The sequence below is a fragment of the Chrysochloris asiatica genome, unplaced genomic scaffold (genome assembly GCF_000296735.1).
Source record: "Chrysochloris asiatica unplaced genomic scaffold, ChrAsi1.0 scaffold00094, whole genome shotgun sequence".
In the NCBI taxonomy this organism is placed as follows: Eukaryota; Metazoa; Chordata; class Mammalia; order Afrosoricida; family Chrysochloridae; genus Chrysochloris; species Chrysochloris asiatica.
This window is the reverse complement of record NW_006408612.1, coordinates 2,900,931-2,914,441: the sequence shown is the minus strand read 5'-3', so window position 1 is coordinate 2,914,441 and position 13,511 is coordinate 2,900,931. Positions and strand designations below refer to the sequence as shown.

At 42.1% G+C, this 13,511-nt stretch overlaps 1 protein-coding gene across 2 annotated transcripts in view; it reads right to left on the bottom strand.

Annotated features, from left to right (window-relative positions):
- ITGA6 (integrin, alpha 6) overlaps positions 1-13,511 on the bottom strand; it is a 91,179-nt gene that overhangs the window by 21,801 nt on the left and 55,867 nt on the right. For both annotated transcript variants that reach the window (XM_006866640.1, XM_006866639.1), the window contains exons 10-15: positions 8,920-9,018; positions 8,638-8,699; positions 2,838-2,998; positions 2,304-2,447; positions 318-433; positions 1-190 (exon numbers count right to left, since the gene is read on the bottom strand). In XM_006866640.1, coding sequence (XP_006866702.1) covers positions 1-190; positions 318-433; positions 2,304-2,447; positions 2,838-2,998; positions 8,638-8,699; positions 8,920-9,018 — 772 coding nt within the window. The remainder of the gene's footprint in view (positions 191-317; positions 434-2,303; positions 2,448-2,837; positions 2,999-8,637; positions 8,700-8,919; positions 9,019-13,511) is intronic.

Here is a 13,511-nt window from a genome sequence, read left to right as displayed (position 1 = left end):
AGGGAAAGACCTCAGCTCTCTGAAAGCAGAGTAAGTCAGCGTGTCTGGAAATGTGGCGACGAGTTTAGCTTCATGGGCATCGTCACCATCATTGGTGGGGTTCCTTGGATCGGAAGGGCCGTTTGTCACAGTAATTTCTAAAGCAATATCCTTCTGATCTTTTAGAACTAGCTCTGGTATACCTTTATGACTATAAAAAAAACAAACAAAAAAAAAGAAATCACCAAAGTCCTCAATACATTTTCAATAACCATTTCTTAACAGCGAACCATTGGAAAGTCTGAGTCATTTTGCAATTGCTACAGAGGGATTCTTACATTGGTAAATAAGAAAATTTGTCTTGATTTCCTTCTCGGGTACAGAACTTATACTCCAGTTTAAGGTTGCTATTACATATGTTGTCGTTTCCACATCCCTCTTTTAAGAAGTGTACCTGCAGGAAAACAATATTAGCATGTTTAACACTATTAAAGACTCAGAAAGGCATCTATCTAAATAGGTGACTGATTATTTCATTTCCCTACATCACAAGGTCAATCCGTGAGAATCAGGTTTGAAACATACCTTGCCATGCATCGAATCCCCACTCTGCCTTTTAAGAAAATTGGTTTAAGAATGCTTTGGCAAGGGCAGGGTAGGAATGAGCCCTGCAGCCACCCGGATCTACGCTCCAAACTCAGCTCTACCCCTTACTGAGAATTGCATGGCCTTGAACAAGTAATTTAACCTTTCAGAGTCTATGTTTTACCAGGTAACCTGGAGATACCGTCATGCTACTTTATAGGGTAATTGTACGAATTATGAATAATGATGATGATGCTAGATACCATTATCACATATTTAACTCATTTAATTCTCACAACAAATCTATGAGGAATATACTACTATCAGTCCCGATTGTACGATGAAGAAAACAGAGCTTCAGGTCAGAAAGCAAATGATGGCGTATTCATTTAGTCCAATGTTGGAGAAGGATGAGGCTTTCCGCTTCCATAAAGATTTACAGCCTCAGAAACCCCATACAGGGTTGCTATGAGTCAGAACTGACCCCACGGCACGTGGCCACCACCACCACCATTCAGCCCAATGTTAATTGCTCAATAACCACATGGACCAATACTTAGGAAAACGGTCTGATTATGTTTAACATGGCTATGAAGCTGGCAATGTACATGATAGCAACATAACAAGAAATGACATTCAACACGGAGGGACTATACTTGGTGGCAATAAACTGCAACAGACTGCAGCTGTACTAGACAGACATCAGCTCCTGCGCCTAATGCAGCAAGGACTTCTAAGCGGCTACATTAGTCATTCACCAGGACTGAGGGCCCCAGAGCAGACTCTCCAGCCCCGACAGGTTGGCACATGTGCCAAATCAACATGCCACAGCTCCTTGAAGCCACGGGAGTGGGTGAATCCCCGAAACTACTGCCCCGAGACAATCTTCACACCACAAGCCACAAAATCCCTTCAAGTCATACTGAACTGGTGTATATGTTGCTGTGTACATTCTCAACAGCAACCAACGAAAATGTGGGAAAATGTTAAAAGATACCATTGCTCCTGCCTAACCCAAACCAGTCTGCCTAGTGAACGCTAATCCACAGCTACCCTATAGAACAAAGGCGCTGTCCCAGCGGGTTGCTGAGACTGCACATCTTTATGGATGCAGACAGCTTCATCCTTCTCCCTCGGAACAGCTGGTGGGTTCCAACCACTGACCAATGCTTAACCCACTGCACAAGGGGCCCTGCAGCCCTTGTAAATATATTCCACCTCATATGAGGTGTCCAGTAAGCCGGGTAACAAATTTTTCTAGGATTACTTAGCCTATAAAAGGCACTCACTGACTGACTCATTGCTAATAGTCTTTTGTGTTCCTAGATTTTGATATTCTTTAATTCCGATTCCTTGTTCAGACTAACAACAAATAGTTTTGTCTTTACATCTTAATATTTTCAATGGTAAAATATATTGTATCTTTCTTTCTGCATGCATTTCCAGGAAAGCTTGATATAAGAATAATAAACTTTGTCAATTACATAGTCTCAGAAATGGCCAAAAAATACGAAAAACAAAACAAAATAAAAGCAAAAAACCAACTCTCTGGCTCTAAGTTATATATTGCATGTGTCTGTTTTCGTTGCTAATTTGGAAAACAAATCTCCTCAAACAGTATATATTCAAAACCTTACTTTGTATAAAACAAAGGCCTTTAAAGCAAGTTACTAGTTCCAGTGCATTCAAAGATATATGATTTAATATAATATGACCCCAAAAAAGTCAGGAAGACTTACATCTGAATGGACTGTCTTGGGTTCGTTTGAATTTAAAATTGGAAGAACTTCCGGAAGTGAATTCACTCGCCGACGAGAGCCAGACTCTTGGATCTCTACTGAAGCAGTTATGGGAATGGGGCGAAGTTTATCTCTGATATTTTCCTGAAAAGGATGCAGTGATATAGTTAAGTACAGTACATAGAAAGTCATATACTAAAGAATACTGGTAGTGTAGCAGTTACGAATTGGGTTGCTAACCTCAGGGTCAGCAGTTTGAAACTACCAGCTGTTCCGCGGGAGAAAGGGAGGCTTTCTGCTCCCATAAAGGTTTACAGCCTCGGAAACCCTATATATAAGGGTCACTATGAGTCAGAACTGACTCCACGGCACACAACAACAACAACACTATTGAGGGAATCCAAAATGATGCTGTAATTTGTAATGAAAAAATGGGTACATAGAGTAAAACTCTAAGAAACATAGATGTTATAAAACCTAAAACCCAGCCTCTGTCTCCTTTAAAGCACAGACTGACCGCCCGGCAGCCCTCACCTGCAGCCAGAGGGTTTCCTCCATACAGGCTTTCTGCTTCTGCCCGTTCAGAGTGAGTATCCGAGTGTGCTTGGGCTCAGACACTTGGTTTTGAAAGTGAACTCTTGACGATAGCCCAGATTTCCTTCTTTCCTTTTCAGCTTCGAGTGTGCCCACAATGACTAGATAAAATTAACAAAACCATGTCAACTTCCAGGGCATCCATGCACGATTCAGCTATTAAGTCTGAGTTGCTTTTAAAGGTATTTCCTTCATTTCTTCTAGAAGAATACTTCCCCATTGCCAATGTTTACCTTCATAAGTCCTGCTAGTATGCATTTCAACCATTTGTGGTGTTTATAGGAGAGCTGTCCTTCCTCTCTCCCATTGCTGTGAAAAATTGTGCAAAGGTAACTTTTCACAGAGGCCACATGGGGGAGCTCGAGAATAAGTCAAAACCTCTCAACAGTGTCTACTTAGTGTCTCAGTTCTTGGCTGAATTCAGAGACACACACAATATACTTAATTCACCTAGAGGGATCCAACTCTCCCTAAGGGCCTGAACTAACTTACTTCATACCCACTGCCATGGAGTAGATTCCAACTCATAGCGACCCTATATATGTTGTTAACTCTTTACGGGAGCAGACAGCCTCAGCTTTCTCCCAGGGAGTGGCTTGCAGGTTAGAAGTGCTAACCTTGTGATTAGCAGTTCAATGCCTATCCCACAACATCGTCACACCATGGGGCCCCCTGTGCCTTGTTATTCAAAGAGGGCCTATAGAATGGCAACTTCAGCATCTCCCTAGAGTATGGCTCTGCAGGAACACACAGAATCTACATTTAAAGGGACCATTAGGAGACTCTTGGAGTTCAGATGTGGTGCTGTGGGTTGATGTGCTGGACTGCAATGTCTGTTTGAAACAGAAGGTAACCTGCTGCTCCTAGGAAACCCTATACAAGGTTGCTATGAGTGGACTCCAGAGGGCATTTAATAAAAACAACAAAGGAGACTCTTAGACATCCTAAAGTTTGAAAAGCATAGATAAGAATATTCCAATGACTAACCAAAAGGTTGGTGGTTCAGACCCACCCACAGGCACCTTGAAAGGTCTCATGATATACAGACAGGTATTTTTTTTTTAAAAACCTGACAAAGCAGTTCTACTCCGTGTCTTGGGGTCACCATGAGCCGGGATCAACACAATGGCAACAGAAATGGATAATCTTTTGACAGCATGATGAGTTCTTTCACTTTTTGAAAATAAAGAATTTAAAAAGGAAAATCTATTCTTTAGTGGCTAGAATTTATTGCTTGCTGAGTGACAAAGCTCCATTGCCCAAGCTCCCAGCCCCTTGTGACAGCCTGCTCTCGATTGCCTACACTAATGCAGCGTGGAGGCAAGCCAGTATTCTGGATGATCAGAATCTCATTTCTTGACTTCAGAATGCATTCTTTGTCAGTTCACTGGATGTAGCTGCTAACTATGTGTTTCATGGGCCACTACTTTAGTTACTTAGATTCATTAAGCCCTCACTAACTGTCAGAGGGGAAAGCAAGCCGACCTGTGCAAAGGACCAGAGAAATCAACCTTGAGTAAAGAAAGCTGCTACAGAAAGCACATAAAGTGAACCACCTACTTTCTAATATTCGCATTACAGTCAGAAGAGACTATTTAGAGTATTTATTTTAATTCTCTCTTTTTGCAGATGAACAAAATAGAGGCAACCTAGAAAGGTAGGTAACTAATTCCAGACCACGCAGCTTCCAAGCCTGGAATGCAAGTGAAAGGTGGTTATTTATAAAGGCTCCCAGATGTGGTTTCTCATGCGTCTGCAGAACTACTCCTTCCTTCAGCTGCTGCCTGGCCTCTGTGCTCATCACCCCATCCGGGAAGCCTTCCCTGAACCCTCCTCTGGGCTCCTAGTGAGCCTAGAGGGTTTTCAAGGAGCGGCTGGCAGGTTTGAACCGCCAACTTCAGCAGTCCAGTGTGATCCTACAGTGCCACACCAGGACTCGGAGAGAACTCTGTATGTCTCCTACTGAGCTGAGGGTAACCTTGGTGGATGGAGTCCTGGTGTGGCACCCATAAAACCCACTTAACAACAACAATAACCTAGCCCTCTACTGAGTGGGTGTCCACTTAACAACAGTCCCTAGTTGGCAGCCCCTGGGAAATGCCAAAGCTAGCTGACATGCCTGGCTGCTCAACAAAAGATTAGCAGTTTGCGTCAATCCAAGGGTGTCTTGAAAAAAAGGCCTGGTGGTCTACTCATGGGAAATCAGTCACTGAAAACTTTGTGATACTGATGTGAATGTTTTCTTTTTCCTATTTTCCTTTTTTTTTATCTCCTAAGGGAGCCTGGTGTGGCGCTGTGGGATAATGCACTGGTCCGTAAAGTCGGCTGTTCAAATTCACCAGCTGCTCCTCGGAAACCCTGTACAGGATCTCAGCGAGTTGGAGCCGACTCCACAGCACTTAGCAGCAACAGCAATGACGCAGAGCCAAGGCCAGGAGCACGTCAGTCTTACAGGAACTACAGATATGTATGATACACAGGGACGGACGGATGAAGGGAAATGGAGGTGGGGCTAACTGGTTGCCTATAAACACACACAAACACACACACAGAAATACACACATACACTATTACTATGCTTGAAACAATAGCCATTCAGATATGTCAGACCAAAATTCAGAAATGCTGACAGGTTCACAGTAATTTCTGAGTCCAGCTAAAGAATTCTTAAATGTCACAAAGTAGAATGCTCCCCATTTTCGGCCCTCTGCAGTCTTGACATCACTCATTTATCAGTGACCTGCTAACTTCACAAGGGGTCAGATGAGGGCTCACATGCTGAGTTTCCCACCCCCCAGCAAAAGTCGGGGAGGGTGTGGGTGCATTAAAATCGCTCATCTACCAATCCCACTCTGCCTTTTCCTAGCCTTCCAGACAGTTCACAGCATCTTAAAATCCTTGCTGGCCACCTTTGCTGACCGCTAGAGGAGCAAGCCAAGGAGAGTACTCATTAAGACTCAATTATATATCTATCCGTATGAAATCCCACAGATTACGACTGCAGACTTCAAACAGCCTGGCCAAACACTAAGCTCAGAGTCTCAGATCCCAGGGGACTATTTTAGATACATTAATTTATGCCACCTTGTGGAAGTTCTGCCCTGTCTCGTTTAGAATTTGTCCATATGGTGGAAACACAGGTAATCAAAATGGGTTTGTGCTGAATACCTTCAGAGAAAGTTCTACCCAAAATAGGCCATCAGTAGACATCTGGTTAATGGAAGAGTTCTATAATTAAATGACATTAGTTTACATGCTCATAAAATGCTAGATTTAAAAACAGGGGAAAGTTAGATATGTATCATATATAGATGATTGATTTAGGGAGAAACAAGGAGCACCTGGATGAAATTCCACATCTATAGTTAAGCTGAGAGTGGTCTGACAAAACGACAGTCAGACTAGTAGACAAACGTTTCCCCAGTTCAGTTCGTCTCTGCTGGCTAGTTCTAGAATCACGGTTCCTCCTTGTCTTTGTCTTTCTAGTAGTGATATAAGCCTGTCATCCAAGTGGGTAAGTGGAAGGTGGTACATTTGGGTAAAAACAATACAAACAGCACTGAATGAAGGGTTTGAGAAATCATGGTCTACATTTTCTTTCCATACTCAAAGACTATGTTGGCCACATCAAAGAGCAAAGTGAAAAATCATGGCTCCACCTGCACACAAAGCCAAAATACATTTACACCAATGCATCTTGTAAGGGCCCAACAAAGGAGGCCAAAAAGACCAAGGAGATGAAGAAACCACCTGACTGGAAAGCTTCAAGTCTGGACATGACAGCTCTAAGACTTGGAAGTGTGAATTGGGTGAGGGCAGACTTATTTACCAAACTCTGGAACTTAAAAATGGACATATTTTAATAATGAAAATTACAATGAAAACAAAGCAGTCCTTTAGATAACAAGAAGGTAGGCAGGGGTTAACTGTATTTCCATCCTATAGGTAAGAGTACTTCATTCAGAATCAGAGCCCTACTGCAAACTGGACACTATTACCAAACTTTTGGGGGAGCATCGTGGGTCTGTAGGATAAGCACTGGACTGTGAGCCACAAGATTGGTGGTTTGAGCCTACCAACTACCCTGAGGGAGAAAGATGAGATTTTCTGCTCCTACACAGATTTACAGCTTTGGAAACCCTATACAGGGTTGCTGTGAATCAGAACTGTCTCAACAGCACTTAACAACCACCACCCCACTTTACACACATAATGTGTGCATCGTACAGGGTTTGTGAACCACAAAACCCTCTCATGCATTAGTCTCCTTTGTGCGCTATATTAAAAAAAAATAATCATGGTAACTGTGGGGGGCTCAAGGAGAACTCATTACCACAAGGTGTGTAAAACAGAAGAAACACCCTGTCCTTGCACAAACCTTCTTCTGGCATAAAACAAGGGACACTGAGCTGCAAGGTTCATGAGTACGACCCATGAGGGAAATCCTCTTTAAATTCCACACACTGGCCTTGACTTTAGAACTGGATCAGATGGCTCCGACCTGGAGAGGTAAGGCTGCTACTAAAACATACCAGGAATCCAATGTCTCCAGTTGATATTAGACTTCAGTTACGATCATTATTGTTAAAGCATAATGAATCAGTTGTCAAGTCATGCGTAGGGTCACTATGAGTTGGTATCAACTTGATGCTGCCTTAACAACAGCACCAAGAAGTCAACTCTGATTCACGGCAAACCCATGCGTGTCACAGTAGAACTGTGCTCCACAGGATTCTTAGGGACTCAATCTTTTTGGAAAAAACCACCAGGTTTTTCTTCAGAGGCACTTCTGAGTGTATTTAAATCACTAGGCTTTTGGTTAGTAGCCAAGCCGTGCTAACCATGTGTACCCCACTACTTCAGAGCAGAACATGATTTTTGTTGCTGTTATGTTGTCATCAAGTCTATTCCAACTCACAGCCACCCAGCATAGGGTTTCTAAGGAGTGGCTAGTGGGCTTGAACTGCTATAACCTTGTGGTTCACAGTCCAGGGCTGATCCTACAGCTCCACGCCAGAACATGATTAGTATTGTCAACATTTGGGGCAAGAATCCTTCCTCTTCGATTATAAGGAGAGTAAATGACAGGCTGCTTTCGCCACATCAACTCATCTGAGCCCACCACAAACTTTTTTTTTGATGGGAAATAAAACTCCAATGTGAAGTGACTTGCTCCGTGTTGTCGGCTCAACTGGCATCAAAGCTGGAAGCACCAGTAGAGGCCGAGCCTCTAAACTCCCAAGTTTGACCGACAGCTCCCACCCGCGCAATACTAGTTCCTGTGAGGACAGATGCAGCTTGGGTGTTCCAGGCCACAGGGGCCTCTTGGGGAGGAAACTGGGGATGAAGAGCACTTACTTTGTGTTGTATTCAGTCTCCTACAGGCACCCTTCTACAACCACCACTCACTAGCTCACAACCACAAAACCAATTTTCCACACTGGCTTTCAAAGACAGAAATTGAGGAAATGGTTGTGGGAGCAAATGAGTACGTTCCCAAGACATTCTGTCCTCAACCATCTGCTGGGGAAATTCAAATAGGGACTAGCAGCAGAGAGGTTTCCCCTCTGTGCTACAGGCCCCTGATTCAAGGAGAGGCAATATATAAACTTAATTTCTTTTTTTAAAAAAAACTGTAATGAACCCATGTTAGACATTGCAGGTTAACTTTTCTGGCAGTTAGGCAGAACTTTCAACCTGGTTAACAGAAAATATTTTACAAACAGGTCTGGGTACTTACCTATGGAAGGGTTATAACCAGTGGGTTTGGCAGTATATTCAAAACAGGCCTTAACCTTGAGGCTGTATAAAATCAAACATACATATTTTAAAGGATGCATAAGTGCAGCAGAAAAAAAACCAAACCACACACGTTTCCCCAGTTCTCAAATATGCCACCAGCCCACTGATGAGTAAAATGTTCTACACATGGCAGACTCCTGTCTTCCCTTTTCATCTTCCCTGTGGCTCCTCAGGCAACAAGGGCATCAAAGAGCAGAGGTGTGAGACTTGAGATGCTCACCATATCCCACTAGGTGCCGCGCAAGACATTTTCTGGCGGAGATCAATTCTGTTAGGAAGTACTGTCATGGTTTTCAGAATGTTAATCACAGGCCGGGATCTGTAGACAAGAGTTAAAAAACACACCAGGTCAGGTTTTTATTACTTTCAGCGTAAGATGAATTCACATACTAGATGGCATCCTTAGCTCCCTAAACATGTGGCTGTGGCACCGAATCTGCCTCTTAGTGACCCGATAGAACAAACCAGAACTGCCCCACAGGATTTTCAAGGCTGTCATCTTTACAGAAGTAGAGTACCACATCTTTCTCTCCTAAGGAGTAGCTGGTGGGTTCAAACCATTAAACTTTCAGTTAGTAGCCCAGTGCTGAACCACTGTGTCACTAGGCTTCTTTTAGCTTGGTGTTGTTAAAAGCCGTCAAGTAGGTACCAACCCATAGCGGCCTGTATAGGGTTTCCAAGGAGTGGCTGGTGAGCTTGAACCACCGACCTTGTGGTTCAAACCAACTTTGCAGTCCAATGCATTAACCCACAGCACCACACTAGGGCTCCTTTAGCTTCTTAGTAGATCTTAAAAATCACAGGAGGGATAAAAACAGCTTTATACATGTGATTCCCCCCCATTTCTAAAGAAAATAACTTAAATCCTTAACCTTTTCCATACTCGGTATAACCAAGCCTGCAAACATTCAAGCAGCCATAGAAACACCTTTTTTCTGTCCCTTCCATGTTAGTATTCATCATTTCCCTACTGTCCACAGCCCACAGTCCAACGGGCACCACTGGGCAACCTATGTCACAGGCTGACTTAATACCAGTGTAGGGCAGGCTGGGGAATACTACCACAATGCTCACCTCCAGCACTTCCCAGCCATAACTCAGAATGGATGCTATGGTTCTCTGTGGTTTCATTACCATATGGTTTCAGTTAGGCCGACTCTGCTGGGCTTGAGGTGAACTCAACCAACTATCCTAAAGAACAGTGTTTCTACAGAAAAATACATATCATGTCTCAAACAGCTTTTTCAAACTCCTGGAATCAATTTATTGGTAAGCTAGAGAGAGCATGAGTAAAAACCCATGAGCCCATTCAGAGTAAAGGTTGTTGTTATTGTTAAGTGCTGTCAAGTTGATTCTGACCCATAGTGACCCTGTATAGATTTCCAAGGAGCAGCTGGTGAGCCTGAACCACTGACCATGCAGTTCAACCGACTTTAAAGTCTGGCGCATTAACCCACAGCTCCAGGTGGGAGCCAACAAAAAGGTCTAGAGTGCTAAGATTCCCTGATCCTGTTTCTTGACTTCCCTTTATCTCAACTGTTTACACCTTTTAATTTTTATTTTAGTTCGCAGTTAGCTTCTAAAATACTAACTAAATTGTTTTATAAACATTTAATTTTTATTTTTGTTGCTGTTGACAATATGCAAACTATACACCCATTCAACAGTCTCTGTGACATTGGGCCATTTTTGGAGTTTTGCAACCATTCTCATCCTCCATTGCTGAGTTTCTCCTCCCCCATTAGCATCAACTCACTGTCTTCTAAGGTTCCTATATCCTCCCAGTTGCTGCTTTCAATCTGATCCACAGATAGATGTTAAAACAGAGTAATGCTCAAGGTGGATATTCTTTATTAGTCAACATAAACTATTGTCTGGTTTTAAGAAGACTTCAGAGGCTATTTCTGGTTTAAATTTTAAAAGATTATTTCAGGGCAATAATTTCAGCAGGTTCATCCACTCTCCAAGATTCCAGGAAGTCTGAATTCTATGAGAATCTGAAATTCTGTTTTGTATTTAGCTACATTAGTAAATCTTAATTTTTGAAGGCTTACTAAAAAGTGATCCTATATACGATTTCTGAAGAGTATATAGGATTTTTGCAGTCCAGTGCTTATACTACAGTGCCTAAAACCTAGTTTTATTTCTGTTTTTAAAGCACACCATACACCCACAATTTTAAAAAGACAGTATAAATGCATCATGGAAACTTGTCTTTCAACACAAACAAATTTGATTGGTTCAGCTGTCTTGCATTTCAGTGGCATTATTTACTAACCCTAAGTACTATAATAAGTTAGTTAGGAAAACACCCAGGACTAAAGTTGGGAAGAGTAGGGTACTAGATCTTTTTCTCTCAGGATCCAGCCTTTAGGAACTTAGTAAGTCACCTAACAAACCTGGATTTATTTTCTCATTTGTTATACAAGGGAATTGTTTCCGCTCTTGCTGCTAACATATTAAGTTCTAGAAATTTGAAACCCACTTTTGTATAATCTATAAGGAAAGACAAAATAAATTTATAGGGTTCATTACCAACCAACTTATGAGAATGTTAAAAGAAGGGTATTAAAATGTCAATGACACAGACCGAAGCAAATACTAAATGGACTAAAGTCAGGCCGGAGTCCCCGACTGGAGCAAATGGTTAATGAGCTCAGCTGCTAGCTGAAAGGCTTGAACTTCACATCTACCTAGAAGCTCCGCAGAAGAAAGGCGTGGTGGTCTATTCAAACACCAGCCACTGAGAACCCCATGGAGCGCTCATTCATGGCATCACTGTGAGCTGGTTTTGACTTGATGGTCACTGTTGTTTTATTTAAAAGTTGGATCATCTACTGGGAAAAAGCTTACAACCAAATTTTGGTATAGGTAGTCACAACTTTTCTTGATATTGGAGGGCGTTTCTTCTACCTAGAACCAGAGCTTCAAATTGCTATCTCATGGAAACGTTGCTAAAATGCCTGAATGTTGTGCGGTTGTCTACATTTTTTAAATGCTGAGTTATTTTAAGATTAATACCTATATGAACAGAGAGAAACATCAATATCACAGCAGTGTTTGAGACCCACCAGATACGAGTCTGCATCTTTTAACCTAGGAGAGCACATAGAAACACATCACGCCTTACTGGGGTGGCTCAGAAGGTCACGAGCTCCCCACGACGATTGATAAATACCACCTAGTCAAATTCACCAGCTGGCCCTTGGAAACCCTATACAGGGTAGCTAAGTCAGAACTGAGTCGAAAACACTTAACAAGTGAGATACACAACCCACTACTGGCTGTCCACATTTCCCTGAGCTCATCCCTCTCTATTTGGTTAACTGGACTTCATTTTTTGCTTCTTTCTTTGATCTCACTAATATTTCGGATGAACACTCTTCACTCATTTTCACTTCTCTTACTTTCACCATTTGCAGCTTCTCCTATGATTTTTAGTTTTCATATGCAATGAATTTCCTAGATCTTGCCATTTCATCAGAAAGTGTTTCTTCTTTTATACTATATGACCTTCATTATATCATACTCTCTTCAAAGATGTTCCGAGGTTGGGTTTCCTATGCCCAGGGTTTTTGTTTGGGATTATATTTTAGGTATTATGGTTTCTTCAACCCCTGGCACCCTTCTGGAAGTCTACCGGGCAATGGGGGCACCAACGGTACACAGCCTTGTTCACCAAGGGTGAATATTACTATGCGTTTCTTTACAAATCAGAAATGACTATAAAGTCAAATAATTAAAACAAACAAGGCTTAATCAAATAAATATTTACATTTCTAGAAATCTCTCATAAAAGACAAAAAATGAAACAAAAAATTATTACATGTCTACTGTATATACTACATTGCAATTGTTCAGTGCCATCAAGTCAGTTCCAACTTAAAGTGACCCTGTATAGGGTTTCCAAGGAAATGCTGACCTTGTGGTGAGCAGTCCAGTGCTTATCTTACAGTGCCACACCTGGACTACACTATAAATTATGTGTTAGTATATACTGTGGTGGTGATGTGCCGTGGAGTCAGTTCTGACTCATAGTGACCCTGTACAGGGTTTCCGAGTCTGTAAATCTTTATGGGAGCAGAAAGCCTCATCTTTCTCCCACAGAACAGCTGGCAGTTTCGAACTGTTGACCTTGAGGTCTGCAGCCCGATTCGTAACCACTACACTATCAGAACTCCTTCTATCTACTGTAGCATATGGTTTATAATAGTTACAATCAGAGATAATTTAAAATATCCTTCAACTGATGACTGATTAAATACAATTGACTATTATGTTGTCAAGAATATGACTGTGTGTCTGAATTGATAGACAGAGAGGTAAGTAGAAAAGATTAGAAATTTGCAAAGCAGATTAGAGACCAACAGCTATAGCATGATCCATGAGACATAGTGGCTAAGTGCCTGGATGCTAACCCAAAGGTCGGTGGTTTGAACCCACCAGCAATTCTGTGGAAGAAAGATGTGGCAGTCTGCTTCTGTAAAGATCACAGACTTGGAAACCTTAGAAGGGAATTCTACTCTGTCCTATAGGGTCACTATGAGCCAGAAGCAACTCAACAACAATGGGTAGGTAGATTTGATGGAACAAAAAAAATATAAAGATTCTTGAAACTCTTAAAAATTGTCTGTGGTCAAGAATCATTCCCACCCTCTCCACACACAGAGTAGACAGGGATGGGCAACTTGGACATTGGCTACCTAAAATGGGGGGTTGGGGGCTACAAAGGCAAGAAGTGACTGGCTTACAAGCTTTCAAGAGGGAACCTAGATCCAGAGGGCCTGGGGGAAGGTAGAATCTCCAGTGAGT